The sequence below is a fragment of the Leucopleurus acutus genome (genome assembly GCF_964270905.1).
Source record: "Leucopleurus acutus genome assembly, chromosome: 3".
NCBI classification, from domain to species: domain Eukaryota; kingdom Metazoa; phylum Chordata; class Mammalia; order Artiodactyla; family Delphinidae; genus Leucopleurus; species Leucopleurus acutus.
In genome coordinates, this window is record NC_139145.1 from 48,371,409 (window position 1) to 48,395,020 (window position 23,612).

Below are 23,612 nucleotides of genomic sequence, written 5' to 3' on the forward strand. Positions count from 1 at the left end.
TCACAAATGTGCACATACATAAGTATACAAACACATTCACAAAGATAATATTTACCTCAAGGTACGACTATAAGAAGTAAATGAGATTATATGAGGTGCACAATAGTGCCTGGTACATTGAAGACACGTTAGTAAGGGTTAGAGATAGATAGATAGATAGATAGATAGATAGATAGATAGATAGATGATAGATAGATAATAGATTGACAATATAAATTTGTATCAAACTCGTGTGAATATTCACCTTCAAAGCAAAATTTCCTTCTCAGTCACTACTCAGAATCTCATGGAAATTCTAAGCAACCTCTCACTGTTCTGGTGTGTGGCAGCCAACGAGAAAGGAAGTAATGTAGGGTGTGCTGTAACAGTGTAGGGGGTAGGGGGTGAATCTATGCTGATAGGAGGCTAGTGAACAAAGATTTCCAGACTTCTTTCCTGGGAAGAAAGCCTGGGCTTGGAGAGAACTGAGCTGTCAAGAACTATTCTAGGGAGAACCAGCCTCCAAAAACTCAAAAGAAGGAATTCGTAAAGCTACTGGGTGAGAGGGAGGGGTTATCCCCTTTCAGTAGGCTGGGAGAGAGAGACCCCACTGTCCCAGTCAGTTCAGATCCGCCAGAAAATCCTGCAGAGGCTATTAATCCACTAAAGTCCAGTAGCTTGGAGAAAATCTGATTAATTCCACCTCCCCAGCTGGGCTCTAGAGTGAAATGTATAGTTGCTTTCTGAGATTCAAATAAGCTGGGAAAACAGAGAAGCAGGAGGAAGAAAAAACAGACGGGAGTTGGTAAGTACTGGATACCTGTATGTACAGGTTGGCACTACCATTATTTTGTAGCAAGCCACAGCTCTCTGAGGCTCTGTTTCCCAAACCTGTGAGTGTAAATAAAACTGTCTCCTGTCCAGTTAAAAGAGGGCGTATCTTCCTTATCTCCCCAAAGAGTGCCAGCAGTGAGGCCAGGGCTGCTCTCTCTTGACCCTGAAAACTGCTCAAGGAATTTCTCCTGTATTTTCCTGCCGCTGTGGCCCTGAGGAGGGAGAGGGGGGATCTTCCTTTATAGATCAGACTTCTGTTTGAAACCTCTCCGTTTTCTTTCTGGAGCCAAATATTACTACTTCGGGGCTCTAAAGAAACTCAGGGATCTGGTTCAATGCTTCCCTTTTAAGATGATAAACTGAGCCAAAAAACACATCTGAACTGGGACCCGTGGTGTTTGTTTTACTCACATACAACTACATTCCTTAAAAATAAAGGCAATAATTTGAGAGACCTCGAGAGATTAACTCCATAACCTCCTCCACTCCACCGCCAGCCTGCAGTGGAGAGGGGAGACACGGATCTCCTCCAGCATTCTAAGCGTTAAACTCAACCCAGAGCCTAATACTCGATTGGCCGAACCGGGAAAAGATCTGGTTTTCGCAGCCGCGGGCCAATGAACACCTCGAGTGGGAGGGTTTGAAGATACTAAGGAGTTTTTCCCCCCTTTTTTTCCTCTCCACCCCCTCCCGTCGGCCATCGCCCGCCCCCCCCCCAATCCCCCTCGCCACCAGTTTGTTAAATTAATGCAGTAAGAAAGTCTGAAGATCTAAGGGAGTCCTGGCCAAAGGAAGATGGGCGAGCTCAGAAAACCGAAATGCATCTGAAGCCTTGGGCTCCTGAGCCCCGCGGGGTTGCCATGGACCCCGGCAGCCCCTGAAACTTGCCCTGAGCTGTCTCACGCCTGCAGCCCCGAGCAATGGGACACCTTTCCTGCAGCGATCATAACTTATTCGGCGAGGACCAGAGAACAGGGATCGCAAGGCAACAGCAGACGGGTACGCAGGCAGGGGAATGAGATTCCGGGACTCTGTCGCGATGCGCCAGCCTGGCACATTCTCTGGGATTTAACTGAAGGCAGCACCATCAATCGCTTCCCCTCGCCTGTAACCCCCTCAGGCCAGCCCAGGGGCATAAAGCCCTGCTCTCCCTACCCAGGATGCTCGTCCAATCTAACGGTCCGAGGCCAGCGCTCTGATCTCCACAGAAGATTTTTTTTTCCTTCCCTTCACGGGGCTGGCCGTTTAAACAGAAAAACAGGGGTAAAAAAGAAAATATACCCGCCCCCAGACGTGCCTCCCCAGCGCCGCAGGGAGCCAACAGACACGCTGGAGTTTCACAAACAGCAATACTCTTCGCGCTCCTGAAAAGCAGGGCTGGACGCTCTCCGTGGTGCTGAACCGCTTCGAGGCTGTCTCTGTCCGTGGTACCTAGAGCCCCCTCGCTCCAATTTCCCCTGGGGCTCTCCCTCCGCGCCCCTGTTCCCCACCTCCCCTTAGGATTTGGATTATTTTTTTCAACAGCGCTCACTGTTTTGTAAGTGCCAATTTGAAACATTTTTGCCCCCGTAACTCGTGGACTACAAAGCACAAGGACCTGAAAAATGTACAGCTTCAATACTCTTCGCCTCTACCTTTGGGAGACCATGGTATTCTTCAGGTATGCAATTTTCTACTGACCACATCGCTCTGATGCAAATGGGGAAGAGGAGCACGGAGGCTGAATCTGTCCGTGGTCCCCTCTTTTCGGGGGAGGAGGGTGCTGTATACCGCTGCAATCGGGTCCTTCCATCCCCGTTCCCTCCCTCCCCCCTCCCCACCCCTCCCGCCCGCAGGGTGTCTGGCTTGTGCGTGGAGGTCTGAGACAGTCGCTACCCTGTCAGCTGTTTGCCTGTTTCTTGTGATTTGTTTGTCCTTCTGCCTGCTATACCCCCGCCCCATCACTGGCCCCCAACCCCCCTGCATATCGGCTCTCGCTCGGCTGAGGACTTTAAGGGGAAGCTTTAGGAGTTACTCAGTTTAATTAGGACTGCATTCTCTCTAACCGCAGTGCCGAAAACCTCAGCTCTCCCGTCTGGGAGCCAAGTGACAACTAGCGGTGACGGGGAAGGTTGCACTCGAACTCGCTGGACACAGAAAAATCATTTTCTCTCCTTTTTTGTTGTTTTCTTTCGCTGCGGGGTGGGGGTGGGAGTGTTGCTGAGGCTCAGTGCTTGGAAACAACACCGTTATGACCTCAGGCTGGAAAGCCCTGAACTTGCGGGCAGAGTGGATCTACTCGGGAACACATTCCGGGAAACATTTCTCTTTTGAAACTTTGACTCCCTCCTCTCCCCCATTCACCTTTCCAAACTCTACTTGCTAGCTGCAGATCCTGAACTGATGGACAAGTCTCGTTTGCTTTGTTTTTTTAATTTATGTCTATCTGCAACTCAGTAGCTGAGTTCCCCCACCCATGGTCTCCCAGGTTAAAATTTTCTGCCTATAGGCTTAGCATTCTTATGACAGCACAAGTGAAAAATCACCTCTTCAGGAAGCATTGAAATATACAGTCTTTTTGTAAGTGGGTGCATCATGCCATCTTCAGAGATTGTTATGATAAATTCCATTTATATGAATTGAAAAAAAATTAGTCTTCTTCTATGACCTGCAGGGATCATTAATCTTCTTCATTTTAGATGTCTGACTCTCATGTTTTACCACGGCATTGGATTAGCAGTCATTTGAAAAACCCACTCTAGGTTGTTTTTAAAAATAAGTAACCAACAAATATTAGTCTCTCCCATCATAAACCAGCAAACAATTCTTGTTGTTTTCTTTTTTACATTATAGAGGACTCTGCATATGAATTGTTGGTTTGACTAATCCAGTGGTTGGATTAATTAAATGAATGACAACTCTCTCCAGGTCGTAAGGGTCTATACGTGAACCTCTCTTCATGTCTTTCTCTTGAGATGAAGACAAGACCTCTCTCCTTCTCTGAGATACCCAATGCTAAAGCTTCTAATCTCCAGTTCAAATAATTCTTTGATAGGTCATAGTCCTGCCCACTACTCAGAATACAAATAGCTAAGGAGTCAGGTAGAACGAAAAAAGTGCAACAATCCAGGGCCTTGTGCAATATAGCTACATTATTGGCCAGAGGGCAGGAAGTATCCTCTTAACAATATCAAATCATTTCTCCTCTACATACGTAGTAGAACTGTAAAATGCTGTGGAGGTGGGATACTTAGTAACATTTGTATGCAAATTGATTCTCTGTTTGGCTTTCTGAGACAGAACTGAACCAGAGAGATTAAAGAGCAAATTAATAGGACCAAGCACATCCTCCCCCCCAACTCCTTTTTTCTTGATGAACAGTATGTAATGCTTGATTTTCTTCTCCCAGACATTGTCTTTTGCAATAGGGAGACAGTCTAAAAGGTTTGCATCATAGTCATTTTGATAAGGTTATGAAGCTACCGTGTTAATTCTTTAAGTTACTGGTGGTGGCCTATCAGGAAGCATCACTCCACATCTCCTTCCCCTACATACATCAAGGCAGACATGAGCTACAATGGATATGGGATATAATGCCATGTGTTTATAAGAAGAGTCATGACTATGGAGAGCTGGAAAGGGGATGGTACTGTTGCACTTTCAAAATATAGAAATGGCTACATCATTTGGGGAATAAATGTTGTTTTAGAACATGAAACATAAAATAATAAAAAGAATTGAACTAGCGAAATACCCTCAGCAATTTTTCAGAGAGACGAGGAAAAAAAGGTCACAAAGAGGGAAAGTATTCTTTGTCTAATTGGCATTTTCATTACTAACTCTCTCATTTTTTTAAGTTTAGGTGAAAATACAGAAGCATTAAAATCTGGGGGCTCAATAGAATGTGTGTAGGGGTAAGTGGAGACTGGCTCCCTAGCAGGTTCCATGTGAATAACCCCTTCTCCCCCAAGGGACAGGCACCGTGTTGGAACGAGCCAATCCAATCATCTCAGGCACCCAGGTACTCCTTAGATTAAATGGTGCCAGCTGCTCACCTTGTTGGGGAACTCTGGGGGCTAGAAAGGGCAAGGCTCTCGATAACAGAAGTGCTGCTGCATCAGCACATAACCAGCAAAATGGCAATAATGACAGCAAAACAAACAAAACAACAATTGAAGTGAGTAAGGGAGAAATCTCATACAGTGCCAACAAAGAGAATGAACTGAGGCCTTAGGAAGCGCTGAGGGGGAGAGAGAAAGAGGGTACTGGGGGACAAACAGCAGTGCAGTGCTCACCAGCTGTGTCCCCATAAGTAAAATGAGGTGAATTGGCTGAACTTCTTGCTCTGGTATTTTAAAAGTCTGTGGTTCTAAAATTCCATGAGTGATATTCAAGTATTCAATAAACTAAATTTTGTCTCTTTGTTTTCAATTGGGGATGGGGCTTTATATCCAGACCGGTTAAAAAATAATAGGCAAAGATATGGTTTCTTATGGAAGCATATTCCTTTCAAACCTCCTTTCAAGTCAAAGGACACTTGATTTCATTCCCAGAGCCTTTACACTGGCTTATGGCTGGGAAGGGTTCAGGGTGACCCTCAATTTTTCTCACCTTCTGAGTAACTCAGATAGACCCATGGTATATAACCATGTTTCTCAAGCTTGGCACTACTGACACTTTGAACATTTTGGAAAATTCTGTGTTATGAGGGCTGAACTGTGCATTAGAAGATGTTTATCAGAATCCTCAGCACCAATAACCGCCCCCCTCAGTCATGACAGTCAAAAATGTCTCCAAACGCTGCCAGAAATCTGGGATGGGGTTGGTGGGGCACAAAATTGCCCACAGTTGGGAACCACTGGTATAGAATGACCAAATATTTAACCTGGGGCTCTGATGAACCAATTGTAATGAGGAGGAAAGTCTAGTTTCCTTGAGAAAATGCCCCCGTGGAACACACAAAGCACTAGAGTGAAGCAAACAGAGACCTAGCTTGTGCTTGAGAAGCGAATAAAGGCAGAGGAGATAAACCAAGTCTAACCCATGGGTGGTTTTCCCAAAAGACGATCTTTATGTGCTTTTCTTTATGTGTCATTTCCATCTGCCAACCCAGTAGATGTTTCCTTGAACAGGGTTTTGTACTGAATATGGTACTCACTTGCTAAGAAAGGTCATCAGAACCTTGAAGGAAAGATGTCTCTACCCACTCTAGGGTCAAAAGGAGCATGGCAAGTAGATTGCTTCATACCTCAGTCCTGAAAAACCACCCAGTTGAAAGGTAAATGAGCTTTCTTCTGAGGTGACCCTTCCGGCTTCCCGTTCTCCAAGCTTGCCAAGAGAAGCACATGACCGCCTGGATCTTTTCCTCCTGGTAGCATACCCGTATGCTTCCTCAAATCTTACCCGCTGCATTTTGGGCACTGCAGAAAGAGCCTAGGAGCTTCTGGGTGGGCCAAGGACTTTTCCCTAAGGAAAGATGCCCCTTGGGCAGGTTCGCATTAGGGCCAATCAAAATGTCAGTCTACCCTCTTTGGGGGGCTTAGGAAACTTGAGACAGAGAAAAGAAAATGGCATGTTTTTGTTCCCAAGGGACATCTTGGACAAGAACCTTAGGCTGGTAAATGGAGTTATGAATCAGCACATAACTTCTGCATATTTGCAAAACTGGTAATGAACTATCAGGGGAAATGTAGGGAATTTATTTTTGAGACCACTTGATGAAAGAGGTTGCGACCAAGCAGTGCCGTGGAAAGAGCAGTTAGGCTACGACTTGAGAGTCTTCCTGGTAGAGTCAGCTCTGCTCTTACCCTGCAGCACAGCTTTGGCGAATCTCTTTCCTTCATGGGGACTCAGTTTTCTTACCAATCAACTCAAGTCACTGACTCCAACACCCCTAAGTTCCCCCCAGTCTCAGATAAGGTCTTCATGAAAGACAGAGGCCCATACCCATGAAGGCTCAGGCTGAATTTACATCAGTGCTGACACTGCCTTCATTTCTACACCACGCATTTATTTATCATGTGTTTACGTGTCCAGTCCGAAACTAGGCACTCTGCAGGGGAGACAGAGGTAACAGATGCCACAGTCCGTGTCCTTGCAGAAAGGGGAGACACTGCTCCCTTTAAAGCTACATTAAAAACCTTTTTCCTCCTTCAGACAGAGCTCCCCTCCAGACAGCGAGCACGGCCTGCGACAGCATCACATTTATGTGGGCGTCATTAACTTTATTTCCTTCATCAGCTGGCAGAAGTCAGAATGATTTTGAAGATGGATGGCACTGTCTCCTGCCTGGCCATCTTGATGCTGTTCTGCAGGTTTTCTGCTGCTTTAGGCAAAGCGGCCTTGGCACCAAGGGCACAAGACCTAGGATCCAGAATTGAGCTAGTGGCATGCCCTTGAGAGGCTTTCATGACCTTTCTGGCCTCAGTTTCCTCAGCTCTAACATAAAGAGAATTGACAAATCACTGTCCCTAAAATCATTTTTACCTGTGCCAGTCAAGGATTATCGCCTCCCAATCTCCTTCATGATAGAACAGTTTTGGTTACAGCTATTGCAGTATATTTCAATTATTACAAGAATTGTATTCAGGCTCAAAGATCTAAAAGAATTGAGGCCCTCAATAAACAGCTTCCCTCCCTGGAGACTTATCCCAATCTGGACACAATTACTGACAGATCCCATTTATAAATATGTCAGTTTCCCCAGGAAATGCTTTGTATGATGAGAAAACATGATGTCTGATTACTATTCTCATAGATTTGCAGAGGGGCCTGAGAAAAAGACCAAAGGTTTCTATACTTTTATCAGTGACTCTGTTTGGTTTTTTCCTCCCCTATAAGACTATGTGTTTTAAATTTTGTTTACCAAACCCCATTCACCATTAACTTGTTTTCCCCATCTTTATCAACCAAAGGCATACATAACTGCCAGAAATACTGAACATCATGGGATAAGCAATGTCACCACGCTGAGTTAACCTAAGAAAAAACAAAAGAAAAGGTGTAATGCTTTTTTGTTGGCCCATAGAGCCTTGTCAGAAATAAATATGTAATTTGTTAGTCTCTGAAATGTTTAAAATGGACTCTGAGTCCTCATTACTATTTCATGAACTCCCTAGGTACCCAGAGACCCCATTTGGGAAACATTAGATTTGATTTATTCTATATGGCTCCAAGAGAAGAACTGCAGTAAATAGATAAATATATTTTTAAGGTGCACGCACAAATTCTGTTTTAATGTAATTCGGAACCTTCTGATAGATCTGTCAAATGTGCACCAGCTGCCTCAGTGGTAGTGAGGGTCCCTGTCAGTGGAGGTGTGCAAGCAGAGACTGGAAATCCACCTCCCAGGAGGGATGCAGAAGAAATTCAAGCCACTTTTGTGCATTGAGATTTGCAATTTGCAACAGAAAAGTAAATGCAATGCAGGTCAGAGACAAATCTTCACGATACTTATGCTCCCCCCCTTTCCTCATCAACAAATTACCCATCTGATCTTCATAAGCTCTCGGAGTCATGCCATAAACACACACTCACTCATGCCTTTTCCGTCTCTAAAATGGATTGGATAATAAATAAATTGGGCAATGAACACGCACGCAAACACACAAACTCAGGATGCGAAAAAGGATTATTAAAAGGAAATCACCTTGGTTATGTAAGAATCTGGTCTTAAGATATGAGAAGGACCTCAGAATAAGAAAACGTCAGAACCAGAAAGACCACCAGAAAATGCACTGGTCCACGGACAAGTCCTCAGGCACAGATGGTGTTCACAGGACTGATGGCCTGTATGGCTAAAGGCCTCTCAGGCCTGAACTCCAGCTGTCTCTCCTGAACAAACTTCCTGTTAAGCCTGACACACAACTGTAAACACCATCGGGCCAGCCAGGAAATTCATTCAGAAAGCACATGAGAAGGGACCAGTGCTCTGAGATGATGAGGAGAGGGGCTTATGCGCACAGTGCCTACGCTTTGTAATGCAAGCCCTAATGAGGGGTGCTGAGGCCCCTACGCTTTTGAAACTCCTTATAAAGGATCCCTTTGTGGTTTTCTGAAGTTGATATTGTCCGAGTCTCCCAAGGCTAATTCAGTGCAATTAGATTACCACTCTCTGCCTTTGAATTCGGCTGGTTTTCAGTGTCCGTTGCTAAACGAGTTTACCGTCTTAAAGGGGAGCTGCTGACAGTCATTAATCCCAGCTGTGAAATGGGGAGCGTTCTCTCTTGCCTCATACGCTGGGCAGCCCCAGGCACCAAGAGAACAAGTCTCCTTACTCGCAAGGTCCTTTCTCCATCTCCCACGCATTCACCCACAGAGAATCGCACTTTCTTTCAGGGGGTCTTAGGTACCAACAGAATCATGAAGACTTAGGGCAGTTCTATAATTCAACAGCTCTCAAATCTATCTGTGAGGGGATTATCAAACGTACAGCTTCCTACCATCATACTAGACTACTGAAACAGAATCTTTCAGGATGGGGACCCAGAAACCTCTAAAGGTAACAAGAGTCTCTAAGTCAGTGCTTTTCAAACTTCAGGGTGTGTATGAATCACCTGAGGATCTCATTAAGATGCTAATTCAGACTCAGGAGGTCTGGGGTGGGGCCTGAGAGACTGCATTTCTAGCAGCCACCACGTGATGCTGATGCTTCTGTGGACCAAATGTTTTTGAGTACCAGGGCTCTGAATCATTCTGACTGGGGACCCTGGACATAGACCAACCCTTTTATTTTGCAGATCAGGAGAGGATAAATGACTTCCTCAAGATTACAGAGTGAATGTTAGTGCTCCCAAAGCCCTACACAGTTGTGCTCATCCCCCAGACTTATTCCGCTACAGCCCACATGCCCTGAACTCTGCCACTGTGCTTTCCGTCCTTCAGCCCTTTCACTCCCTCATAAACATAAACATGCACCTCAAGAAGGGTTCCTCAGGGAACTATCCCCATCCCCATACTGAAGGCAGTCTTGGTGCACCAGAAAGTTCTCATTCACACAGATGGGAACTACAATTGTGTGACATCTGGATAAAGAGAAGGGGCAACTGAGGAACTGGCTTTGAATCCTGGCACCAAGGGGCCCTGGGACACAGCAGTGAGAGCCTATAGGGATGGATGGAAGAGGCAGAGCAAAGGGGGTCAGAAGGAGGGAATCGGTGGGTTCTTTCTCCAAGGATGATCTCACTGACCAGTCTTCCTGTGCACATTGTACTATCAACTCTGCATAACTGGATGCTTACTTACGACTCCCAGATGTTCAGAGAATGCCGCCCCATTCTGCCATCTGTCTGACCTCAGAAGACCATGTCCTTCCTTCCTCTCTCTCCCTATGGCCTGTCATTCTTTCCAGAAAGCATATTAGTATCTTATACATCAAATAGAGTGACTGTCATGATCTTCAGCCTTTGAGAGCTCCGTGTTTATTGCTGTGCGCTCAGTTCTACAACAGTCCCCAGCTCCAGAGGAATGCAGCAAGGCTGCTGCAACCCTGGCTGCCAGGCAGACTTGCAGAATTCTCTTACAAGAGCACTTTACAGTTTATAGAGTATTTCGCATCCCCAATCTCATATGAGCTTCCCAATCACCTTAAAAAATAGATACGAGGCAGTGGTTACTATCCGCATTTTAGAGTTGAGAAAACTGAGACTTGGAGAAGAAAAGTGACTTCCCTAAGACAATGCTGTTTATCTCAGGGTAAAGTCAGGATTCAAATACAAATCTCCTAGCTCCCCACACTGCCTCTTTCCTTTTAAAGCTGGCATATGTCTATATTCCTAACCTACAGCTGGAATATATACATCCCTAAATATATAGATGATCAATAGATAGATAGAGAGAGAGAGAGAGAGATAGATATACACATAGATATAGATAGATAGATATAGGTTTTCCTCTTTTATATATTCTCAAAGCTGCAACCACTGTGAGCTGATGTAGATATCAGGCTAATAGCCCTCACCCTCTACCAGTGGGCCACGGGGGTAGAAAAAAGCCTATGAGCTGGGAATTTCCCAACAGGGTTTTGGTTTGACAAAGTCATAGTTTTCCAGTTCTTAGCCAGATAGGTATTTCCTTCTCTCTTCTTGATCGCTTTTAATTGTACAATATATGCATACATTCTCTTTTTAAAAAACTCTGATACTAGACTTAAACCTAAAATCCCCTTTGATGATGATCTCCAGGTCCCTCCCAGCTTTTATTTCTTTAAGGGGTATCCTACTTGATCATTTTTATTCATATATATATGCACATATGAAATGACAGTATGTATATTTCAATAGTCATACACATGTTGAAATAAATATTGAAATCTATTGAACTATATATACTATCTATTGAAATATATATACTATCATTTCATGGAATCAAATTGCCCATGTGATTCTGCAACTTATTCTGTTCACATATCATGGAAAGCTTTATCTGTCGAGGCATACATCTCCACCTCATTCTTTTAACTACAGCAATACATTTTATGTTATGGATATCCCATTGTTTTCCAGCCATTCCTGTATTGATGGGCATTTCTACTTGCTTCTGATTTTTCCACTGAAATCAGTGCTGCAATAACCACAGTGTACCTACATCTTTGTGAACGAACACAAGACATTTTTCCAGGCAGATAACAAGAACAGAAATGGACTAGCTGGGTCACAGGGCATGTGCATCTTTTGTGTTAACAGACACTGCAGGCAGACATTCCTTTCTTCCCTTATGATGCTCCATCTCAGCCTTGACTGCAACAACTCAACAATAATCGTTACTATTTATTGAGTGTTTATTGAATGCTAGGTACAGTGCTAACATCACATGCCTCATGTCATAAATCCTTAGACAAAAGTACTGTTATATTTCCACTTTACAGGTGACAAAACTGAGGCATAAATAGGCTATATAGTTTTCCCAAGGTAAAACAACTCATAAGAGGCAGAGCCATGATTCAAAAATAAGTCTGACTGCAGAAAACATTCTTTTAACCATTGTACTGCCACTACTACTCCAAGAATGAACCCAGAAGGAGGAGGAGGGAGGAGACTGAACTGGATGAGGAAGATGGAGGCAAAAAAGGGTGGAGTTTGCCTCTTCAGAAAACCAAGGACTCATCTCCTGCAGGTGGTTCTAGATAACAGTAAAGTTAACACACATCCATAAATAGATGTGAGTTTTTAATCTCCATCCTTCACAGAAGAGGGAAATTGCACTACCTTCCACTCCTGGCAGAGAGTATGTGGTTAGAGTTCCGTCTCAGGGTAGAGACAGGTCCCTGCAGCACATCCTTGCTTCTTCGTCCCCAAATCACTCCAATGAAAGAGCTATCGGGGATTATGGGAGAGAACGTCTGATTGAGTGGGGACGCAAGGGAGAAAGGCAGTATAATCTCTGGCCCGTTTTTAAATTGTTTTTCATTGCGGATCCCTAGTACTCAGACCAAAGACCTTCTCAAGCCTCAGGCTCTAAGCCCCAGACACACAGGACTGAGGGTACCCAGTTTCCCTTCATCTTCTGTATGAGAGGTTGGAGAGGCAGCCCGATCTCCAGCATCGGAGATCTCACCACAAGCTCCAGAATTGCTGCTCCCAAAGCAGACCTAAAGGACTTCTCAGAACATCTCTAGGCCAGGAAAACATACCCAGTCCAGATGAGGGCAGGGGAGCAGCATGGAGCGAGGCAGCAAGGACTGGGCTAGTTCTCCTTTATAAGCAGGAGCATCACTCCAGACAAGGCCTGTAGGAAGTCTAAACAGCTCTGTCTCCGACACCTGTTTCCAATAGCTGTCTGAGTGACACCAGAGACAGTTCTGAATGTGTCGCTAGCAGGCCTGTTGCTAGTAGAAGAAAAAATACAATAGAAATAAAGTCTCCTAATGTCAACTTTTGAAATAAACTTGCTGGTTTGTTTGTTTGCATTATAAACATTATTCATTCGCCATAAAATATTTAAACCACATAGGGAGATGTGTTTACAACCAAAAGGCACAGAAATCCTACTCCCTAAGGGAAATCACTTAACAATTTAATATTCATCTTTCCAAATAATTTTAATAACATAATAATGGCAAGAATGCTTACTGTGTGCCTGACCCCTTTCTCAAAGTTGACTATGTATTAACCCATGTAATCTTCAGAGCAATCCTGCAAGGATATACTATTATTCATCCCATTGTATAGATGAGGCTACAGATGAGGAAACAGAGAAGTTAAATAATTTTCCTAGGGTTGCCAGCTTGGAAATGGCAGTGCCAGATTGAAATCCAAGCAGTCCAGCTTCAGAGAGTCTTTAACTGCTGTGCTGCAGGCGTAAGCTGTTCCTATTTGACAAAAATGGGGTTATACTAAACACCAAGCTCTGTGACATCCCTCTTTTCCCCTCAGCAATACTGTGTCAGTGCACATACAGATGCATCTCGTGCGTTTGTGCGTTTGTGCTGCCCTTCGCTGAGAACACGCGGGGCTTTAGTGCGCTCCCACTCTCAGCTTTGCCACAATGTAACCGCACCTCCACCTCCAGCTCCTTCCCTTCACACAAACCAAATTCCACCTCAGATGAATTTCTTATTGGTCTGCTACACGCCCACTGTGCTCAGCTCTGTACTTTTCTCACACTGGTCCCTCTCCCTCCACATATCTAGAAAAACCCCTCCCCTCATTTCTGCCCTGAAAGGCACACCCACCAACTCTGGATTCAAACTCAGGTGATTTTTGAATCCCACCTCTGTCACTTCCTCGCTGTATTATCTTGACAGTTTGCTCAAACTTTCTGAGCCTCAGGTTCCTCATCTTAAAAAATGGAGATAACCCCTTTAACGATAGATAAATGCAGTCACCTTTAAGCCCTTTTTCTGAGCAAAGCACAAGCCCTGAGTGAATTCCCTCTCCACTTCTCTGAGATCTCACCCACGTCTCAAGAGCCCCTGCTAGCAACACTTCCTCCACGAAGCAACCCCAGACTGCCACCATCACTACCCCCAACTGGGCATGGATTCTCCTTCCTAAACCCCCTGGGAAATGTAGGCATTAACCCTCAGCAGCCAGTTTGCTCAATGTGGCCTCACATACATTTGGGTGCCCTTCTAACCTTCCTGCTGGATTGCAAGCACTTCAAAGGCTAGGAACTTAATGGACTTCTTGGTTCATGTGAAAGGCCAACACGAAGACAAGGGACACATCCCCTGGTGCATCCCAGAGTTTTCAACTTGCTCTATTTCCCCTTATAGATAGTATCACCCCAGGGGTTCATGTACTGTATGTTAGATATCCAGTGCTTATTGAATTGAATTGTTTTGCCCCCATATGCCCGCTCCCATCCTTCTTTTATTGACTCTGAAGAGGCCCAGGACTGGAGGCTTCCAACCAGCCAACCCAAAGCACTGGTGCTATGTCTCACATGACCCCTTTTTGCTCTAAGAAATGAGTCACAGTGAGAGTGAGCTAGACATGCAGCTCAGCCCTGGCTCAGGAGCTGTTGCAGTGAGTTCTTCAGCCTTATCCTTGCTGTCTGGCCAAGCATGTCCAAACTCTGGGCCTCTCAAAACATCTAAGCCATTGCAGATAAGGCTGCTTCCCACTATGACCTGGGTCTGCAGAGAGGCCCCTTCCATAGGACAAGGCAAACTTTCTTAAATCGTTTTTAATCGTGCAGAAAACGTGGACCTCATTGGAGATAGTTTTCTTGATGTGACCTAGAACACCTAGTAGAAAAGAAAAACTCTTCACAGGAGCCAAGAAAAGACTGCATCATGCCCAGAGAGAAGGGGCTTGGAGGAATTCATGGAAAATGCCTTGAAATATGAAAAGCTACACTTCCTGACAAAGAAGGCAACAAGGTTTAGTAAAAGAGTCAATCCCCATTCTACCTCAAAATTGGACAGCCTAGAGATTAGAAAAGATCTTCCTCCCCCTGCAAGCGCTGCTGTTTGTAACTGAGTCACAGTTTTTCCATCCCTAAAATAAGACTGGACTACATAAAGACTCCATGTCTTTCCAGCTGTTATTGCATAATTCTTAAATTAAGTTGGCTCACAGAAGACCCAGAAGTTAAAAACTCTGGCTTGGGGACTTCCCTGGTGGCGCAGTGGTTAAGAATCCACCTGCCAATGCAAGGGACATGGGTTCGAGCCCTGGTCCAGGAAGATCCCACATGCTGCAGAGCAGCTAAGCTCATGCGCCACAACTACTGAGCCCGCATGCCACAACTACTGAGCCCACGAGGCACAACTTGCCACAACTACTGAAGCCCGTGCACCTAGAGCCCGTGCTCCGCAGCAATGAGAAGCCCGCGCACCGCAATGAAGAGTAGCCACTGCTCGCCGCAAGTAGAGAAAGCCCACGTGCAGCAACAAAGACCCAACGCAGCCAAAAATAAATAAATAAATTTATTTAAACAAATAAAAATAAATAAAATGTCAATAATAATTATCGTCCCCTGCCAAATCACCCTACCCTGACAAATCACCCTAAGAATTCAATATGAGAAGGCATGTAGAGTGTTAGCACTGCTTAGGGCACATAGCAACTGTGCAAAGCGGGAAAACCATGATTACTATTATTAAAAAGGGATAGGTACAAAGCATTGTGGGAGCATCAAGAAGAGTCTGACTAACTCTGCCTGGAGGTGGGGGGACAGTACAAAGTTGAAGACAATTTTAATAAGAGTCAGGACACTTAAACTGGGCCATAAAGAATGACTAATTCACCAGGTGGCAAAGAGTGCCAAGAGAGGATGATGCAGGCAAAGGACAAGGGCTTACAGAACAGGCAAGCTGGGTGATGTGGAGTTCAAGGACACTGATGGGCCAGCTGTCCACCATCACCTAGGCTCACCCCAGTCCTGCTCAGCCTTGCTCTCTCCCAATTGGTCTTTTATCAATTGGAAGCCTGGCTAAGCGTGGATAATTTCTTCACTATCCAAAAAATATTTATTGACTTCCTACTATAAGCCAGTAATCTTTCTACATTCTGGGGACAGATACAGTGACGAGCAGAACAGATGTGGTCCTTGATCTCACACAGCTTAACTTCTACAGGTGGGTATAAACAAAGGAACAACTTGGGAAACTACAGAATTTCAGGCCACGGTCAGTGCTCCAAACCCAGTCAAACAGGAGTATGGGACAGAGAATGGTTCACTGGACTCCATCACAGGATGCCTACACCTTCACACATGCCCACTATCTCCCTTAAAGCTTGTATCACATGGAGGTGAGCAGGTGGGAAAGGACTGTTTCCTTTTACCGATGAGGAAACTGAAACTCTGAGAGGAGCAGTGATTCATCTAAAGTCTCACAGCCAGTAAGTGCCAAAGGCAGATGACCTCATTCCATGCAGAAAAGTCAAAAATACTGAGGATGAAAGATTAAATAGGGGAAAAAAGCAAGTAGCATAATAGTATGTATAGTGGGATCCTGTTTTTATTTTTTTAATGTTTTATTGTTCTCATATGGGGAAAAAAGTCTAGAGAAATGGACCCAAAACTGTTTATAGTTGTTATTATCTCTTGAGAATGAGACTATGGGGGACTTTTATTTCCTACATTACATATTTTAGTAATGCTGGGATGTTTTACAACAAGGTATATTACTTTTGAAAGCTGAAAAGTAGTTTTGTTTTGTTTTTTTCAAAAACAAAAAGAGGATATCAGAAAGCATGGGCACAAAATCAAACTTGGAGGCAGAGCACAGTGGGGACAAGGTCACCAACGAGTGTCTATTTAAGCTACATTCATAGTTTTCCATTCCCTTCTTTTTTTTTTTTTTTTTTTTGCCCACACCATGTGGCATGCAGGACCTTCGTTCCCCCACAGAGATCAAATCCGCGCCCCTTGCAGTGGGCTCAGAATGTGGATTCCTAACCACTAGACTGCCAGAGAAGTCCCTTCCATTCCCTTTTCATGTGAAAATGACATCTGTGACTCCCAACCCTGTGCCTGACAGACAGGAATTCCTCTAAATAATAATATTTATAATTAACAATATTATACATAACATGTATTTAGAACCTACCAATAGGTTGCCAGGAACTTCTCTAAAAGTGCCATATGCATTAACTATTTAATCTTTATAGCAACGCTATGAAGTAGGCACTGTTATCATACCCCTTTTGTGGATGAGGAAACTGAGGTGCGGCTCTTCCCAATATGGGATGCCTGTAGGCCACCCTGCCAATCCAGCTCAAAGGCTTCATATGCAGAAAGACATTGTACAAACCTCTCCAGAGATGTGGAGGGGCAGGGTAGAGGGAGTAGAGTCTCTGAGGAAGAACACTGACAGGCTCACTCCAAACCACAGCCTTTCCCAGTGAGGAAGAGAGGTGAGGAGAAACTGACAACACACTTCCCCTCAGTTCTGCTACCCGAGGCCCTGATTTCCTTCCCATCTATCACCATTGGGTTTATGAAGACACTAAAGAATATAAGAAATAATACTGGGCAAGAAATAAAAGGGGGTAAAGGACAAGAAGGGGGAGAAAAGTGGGAGACATGCAGAATAATAAAGAGGAAAGAGCACTCAACACAGGTCTACTCTGGGTTCAGCCAAGAACTCACTGTGGAAGTCTCTTTCCCTCCCTGGACTACAGTATTCTCACCATCTGTAAAATGCATGGGTAGACTGTACTAGATGACTTTTAAGATCTCTCTCAACTCCATCATTCTAGGATTCAGAAACAAATGAAGGGAAAGGAAGAAGGTAGAGGAACAGAAGGGGAGAGAAATGTTGGTGGGAAGAAGCAAATGTTAAGGAGGAATAATGAAAGGAGGAGGAAAAAGGAAGGTATCTCCCAAAGCAGGTGGAATCTGCTTATTTTGCTGAAAGAGGAGATGGAAGGACTTTCACATCAAAAATTACAACAATAAAAACTTTATTCTCAGGCAGCCAACTCCATGTCTCATCAGTGAGAGCCATGACTGATGTTGGTGAGGGCCATGGCTGATGTTGGTGGGGGCCATGGCTGATGCTGGTGAGGGCCATGGCTGATGTTGGTGGGGGCCATGGCTGATGCTGGTGGGGGCCATGGCTGATGTTGGTGGGGGCCATGGCTGATGGTGAGGGCCATGGCTGATGTCGGTGGGGGCCATGGCTGATGTTGGTGAGGGCCATGGCTGATGTTGGTGGGGGCCATGGCTGATGTTGGTGGGGGCCATGGCTGATGTTGGTGAGAGCCATGGCTGATGTTGGTGGGGGCCATGGCTGATGCTGGTGGGGGCCATGGCTGATGTTGGTGAGGGCCATGGCTGATGCTGGTGGGGGCCATGGCTGATGTTGGTGAGGGCCATGGCTGATGTTGGTGGGGGCCATGGCTGATGTTGGTGGGGTCCATGGTTGATGTTGGTGAGGGCCATGGTTGATGCTGGTGGGGGCCATGGCTGATGTTGGTGATGGCCATGGCTGATGGTGAGGGCCATGGCTGATGTTGGTGAGGGCCATGGCTGATGCTGGTGGGGGCCATGGCTGATGTTGGTGAGGGCCATGGCTGATGTTGGTGGGGGCCATGGCTGATGCTGGTGGGGGCCATGGCTGATGCTGGTGGGGGCCATGGCTGATGTTGGTGAGGGCCATGGCTGATGCTGGTGGGGGCCATGGCTGATGTTGGTGGGGGCCATGGCTGATGTTGGTGAGGGCCGTGGCTGATGTTGGTGAGGGCCATGGCTGATGCTGGTGGGGGCCATGGCTGATGTTGGTGGGGGCCATGGCTGATGTTGGTGAGAGGCATGGCTGATGTTGGTGGGGGCCATGGCTGATGTTGGTGAGGGCCATGGCTGATGTTGGTGAGAGGCATGGCTGATGTTGGTGGGGGCCATGGCTGATGCTGGTGGGGGCCATGGCTGATGTTGGTGAGGGCCATGGCTGATGCTGGTGGGGGCCATGGCTGATGTTGGTGGGGGCCATGGCTGATGTTGGTGGAGGCCGTGGTTGATGTTGGTGGGGGCCGTGGCTGATGTTGGTGGGGGCCATGGCTGATGCTGGTGGGGTCCATGGCCGATGTTGGTGGGGGCCATGGCTGATGGTAAGGGCCATGGCTGATGCTGGTGGGGTCCATGGCTGATGTTGGTGAGAGGCATGGCTGATGTTGGCTGGGGGCATGGCTGATGTTGGTGGGGGGCATGGCTGATGTCTAAGGAACAGGGGCCTGAAGGGAACTGTGGAAGGAGGGAGGATGTTGTCTTATTCTCTGGCCTGAGAAAGAGGACAGCCCCTCCCTGACAATGGGCAAAAATGATTAGCATATTCCCAGGTTCTGGGAGATGTCCTAGGGAAAATGACTAGAAAATATGCCCAAGGGAGCTACAACTGCAACATTACCACACTGTGCCTGCGAGGATGCAATCCTGAGAACCACAAAACTGAGAAAATCCCCCAGGCCAGGAAGAAATCTTCCAAGGTCATTTCTTTCCAACCTCCTGCCTCTAAGCAGCCCTTCCCTAACTGCCCTGTGCCAAAGGACTTAGCACAGAATGACACTCAGTCCTATTCTCTAATCTTTTCAAAGTTGTCTGAGGCATCCCAGGCATTGAGGCCCTTGAAGACAAAGAGAATGCTTCCAACTGACTGAATATACCCTTAATCCACACGGCAGGTGCTGGGCACACAGTGGGCTTTTCACACCCATCTGATAATTGATAACAGAATAAAATGGTTCTAATTTCTCGCTCTCTCAATAATATCTATTCTGTTGCTTAACACTACAGTCCAAACATCCTTCCTTCTGCTTACTCCACTGCCCCTGTTCCAAAGTCCAACCTGTCATTTGCCTGAGGGGACAGAGCCTGGCAGATACCTGCCTCTGCAGAAGTGAGCTAGAATATTCACTCTGCAGGTGACATCTCCAAATCTGGAATTGACCTCAAGGAAGAAATAAATAGATAGGATCACCCTATAAAATGAGAAGCACAGGTACAAATAAATTAAAAAGACCATAGATAATTGCTCACTTAACATATAATGAGCAACTTCTGTATGCCAGGTTCTTGGCTAAGCAATTTATCTGAATCTTTTACTCCTCCAACAGACCTAAAATTAGAATTAAGTATTCCTAGTTTACAGATGAAGAAACTGAGGCTCAGAGAGGTTAAGCAACTTTCAAGGTCATACAAGTAAGTAGCAAATTCATGATTCTAACCTACTCCTCAGCTGATTCATCCTTACAATATGATACTAAGAGTTCAGCCTGTACGTGGACACTTCCAGAGACAAGAAACTCAACATCTCCTTAGGCAGCCTCTCCTATTACCGGCTAGCTCTAATGGGTAAAATATTCTTTCCTCACATGTATCAGGCAGCCACCACCCTATATGAGAGTCCCATCTGCCTTCCCTGGTCACTTGGAACAAGTGAGTGGGCTATAGAAGGTACCTAAACTGTGGAATCAGAAAGATCTCTTTCTATTCCTCCCCTACCACCTCCTAGCCATGTAACTTCCACCATTCGTGCCTTGTTTGCTTCACCTGGACAATAGTAACACAAATATGTACCTCGCATAGTCTTTTGGAGAAGAAGAAATAAATAGTATTTGCAAAGGGCTTAGTTCAGTGCCTGGCAAATAGTAAATATTCAAGAATATTATTTTACTAATTTGAGTCCCTCTTCCCATGATAGCCTACAGAGATTTGTTAAAAATGATCTGTCTATGTTTTCTCTGAGCCAGATTATTCCTTACAGGTCCATTTCAAGTTTGTTTACCAGCCTAGCTGTTCCTTTCTGGACCTGCTCCAACCTATTAATGTCCCTCTTAAGATGCAGAATAAATTAGCCACGATTTGAAGTACAGCCCACATCCAGTATTTCCTGCCATACCTGCTTCTTTTAGTCTTCAGGTTTTTCTGAAGTTCTTCAGAATCATCAGGTGTAACCTAGACTGGCATAAAATTTTAGTGAAGAATATTTGAATCTTACAAACAGAAATTTTTATTTTCATTTGTAATAATGGCTAAGATACTAAGTGGTTTCTATCTATCACTGCATCAACACTTGATTTTCTCCTTTAATCCCAGCAATCCTAAGAGCGCTATCATTACCCTTACTTTACTGATAAAAAATTAATAAAACAGATGTGAAGAGGTTAAGTGACTTGCCCAAGATCACACAGCTATGCGGCAGAATCAGATTTAAGTTCACCAAGCTATCCTACCTCCCGTTTCAAGCGTTTATGGGATACTTACTATATGCATGCGCTTTCAGGGATAAAAAGAATATGACACAGGGAGAAGACATAGGCAGGGCAGTTTAAGAGAAAAGGAAATGTATGGCACCAAGCTACATTGGACTTCTGAACTACACTGTCACAAAGATCTCTCCTACTCCCCTCCAGCACATTCCAGTGTCTATGGCTTCTCGGGCAATGTGAGTTAAAGGAGAAAAAGGAAAAAGCAGCGGTCATCTCTCTTCTTCGGCTTTCACTTACTCACCACTACCTTCAGCCCTGGCCCCTAGTAGACTCCGCCTGATGAAGAATTCATTTTCAAAAAGGAGCCAAGCTGCTGGTCCTGCGGTGGGGAGGGGCCCCTTTACACTGGTAGAGTCTTTCTGCCTTAGAAATTTGACTCAGCAATTTTGCTTCCAGGGCATGGACAGAGGTTTGTGACCAAGGGGGCTTTTCACAGCATAGATTATAATAGCTTAAAATTGGAAATAGGGGCTTCCCTGGTGGCGCAGCGGTTGAGAGTCCGCCTGCCGATGCAGGGGACGCAGGTTCGTGCCCCGGTCCGGGAAGATCCCACATGCCGCGGAGCGGCTGGGCCCGTGAGCCATGGCCGCTGAGCCTGCGCGTCCGGAGCCTGTGCTCCGCAACGGGAGAGGCCACAACAGTGAGAGGCCGCATACCGCAAAAAAAAAAAAAAAAAAAAAAAAAAAAATGGAATTAATATAAATGGCTGTCAAAGAGGGGTGGCTAAATGAATGCTAATACAGCCACACACTAAAATACGCAGTCATCTAAAATCGTGTTTCTAAAGGTGTAATAACAAGAGAAAACAAAATTCTCCTTAGAATCTTCAGTAAAAAACCAGGAAACAAAACTGATTATAATCTATAGAGGAAAAAAAAAAGCTAGAGGAAATTTACTAATATGTTAACAGTAGGTATCTAGATAATGGGATTTCCAGGTGGGTTTTTTTTTTTTCTTTGAACCGCATTGTATTTTTCCAATGCGTGTTCATTGCTTTTAGCATCAGAGGAAAATGTTATTTTTTAAAGGATTGAAAGAATCTGGTCTGAGGGCTGCCAGCCAGCTTGTGAAGAACAGTTTTTGCCACTGGACAGTTTCCATCTGTGCAGCAGGAATTACTACTCCGTTATCATCAGATCATCTTAATCCTATTGATTGAAATGTCAAAGTAATTCTATTAATTTACTACTTCAGTGATAAATTACTAAGAACAGAGCAGGAGAATTACCAGAAAGTGTTGTGGTACTCCTCTAGATGTGAGTGTGGGTGGTCCTTGTAGATTCAAGCATAAAATGCAAAGAAGCCTCTGGAAGTTCATATATTCATTCCCTGTCATAGAGCTTAGATCAACCAATGAAAATCTGAATCAATAAAAATTGTATTGAACATTTACAATGTTCCAGGCACCAAAGAAACACTGCAGAAGAATTATTTATTCTGTACCACAACCTGTGAGCAGCAACAACTACTACCCATTTTACAGATGCAGAAACAAAGACGGACAGGATAAGTAACTTGTCCGAAGCCACACAGCTAGTAAACAGCAGAGCCTGGCAGAATTCGTGTGCTTAACCCTGGACCATGCTCCTGTTTCAATCCAGAAATGAGTTCTTATTTGTGTAGTATCTTATGCTCTCTTCAACATGATTTCTTTCCCCCCCCCCCCCTTGGCCATACCGCACATCATGTGGGAACTTAGTCCCCCGACCAGGGATCGAACCCGCGCCCTCTGCAGTGCAAGTGTGAATTCTTAACCACTGGACCACCAGGGAAGTCCCACATAATTTCAAATAGTGATTTATAAGTTAGGATAGGAGGGATCTACACTCTATAGATGAGGAAAGTGATGCTTCAATATACTAAAGGACATGCTCACAATCACAGAAGAAAGAATCGAAAGAGGTAGTAGCCAAACCTAAGACTTCTGACTCTACAGCCACAGCTTGTCCCATTTGCCTCTGAGCCGTGCAACAAGAAACAGAGGGCAGTGGAATTTGGGCCCCCCGTTTTGTCCTCCTATGAGCTACAGGGAGGTGACCCTGCTGGAGGATCCTGAAGGTACAGGGTAGAAAGGAAGGAAATCCCAGAAGGAAAAGAAGTCTCAGTAATGACCCTTGCCATCCTTTCACGATTAGCCCTCCTTCCTCCTAAAATCAGGAAGGGACACTAGCCACGGCACCTTCCCTCATCGTACATTTACAATGTTCCCTCATCGTACACCTACCTTGCTTTCAGCTCATTGAGTCCCACAGGCTTCACTGACACGTCTTCTCCTCAACACTCCTCAGTAAATATTCCTTATAGAAGCTTATACTAAACCACAGAGGAGCAGGAACTTAAAACAATGCATATATTAAAGTTGAGTGAGCTGTATTAGCACACTTGAACAGCTGCTCCAAAACATATGGCAAAATTCCACCTCAATTAGATTGATATATCAACTCAGCCACCAAATTACCTTGATTATGTCATTTAAACTTTCCAAGCCTCGGTTTCCTCAAGTGAAAACTAGAGAAGAAAATGGTATCCACCTCATAGAGTGGTTGGGTGGATTAGAAAGCATGTATGGGAAAGTTCTTAGCACTGTGCATGGCACCCAGAAAGCGTTTGATCATTGGTAGCCATTGCTATCATTGTTAGTTAATCCCTGAGTCAATTTCCTCA

The 23,612-nt window shown here is 45.0% G+C and overlaps 1 protein-coding gene across 2 annotated transcripts in view; it reads left to right on the top strand.

Annotated features, from left to right (window-relative positions):
• Positions 1 to 2,417: 2,417 nt before the first annotated feature.
• Positions 2,418 to 23,612, top strand: part of GLRA1 (glycine receptor alpha 1) — a gene marked incomplete at both ends in the record, with an annotated part of 81,977 nt that continues 60,782 nt past the window's right edge. For both annotated transcript variants that reach the window (XM_082835218.1, XM_082835219.1), the window contains one exon: positions 2,418 to 2,473. In XM_082835218.1, coding sequence (XP_082691344.1) covers positions 2,418 to 2,473 — 56 coding nt within the window. The remainder of the gene's footprint in view (positions 2,474 to 23,612) is intronic.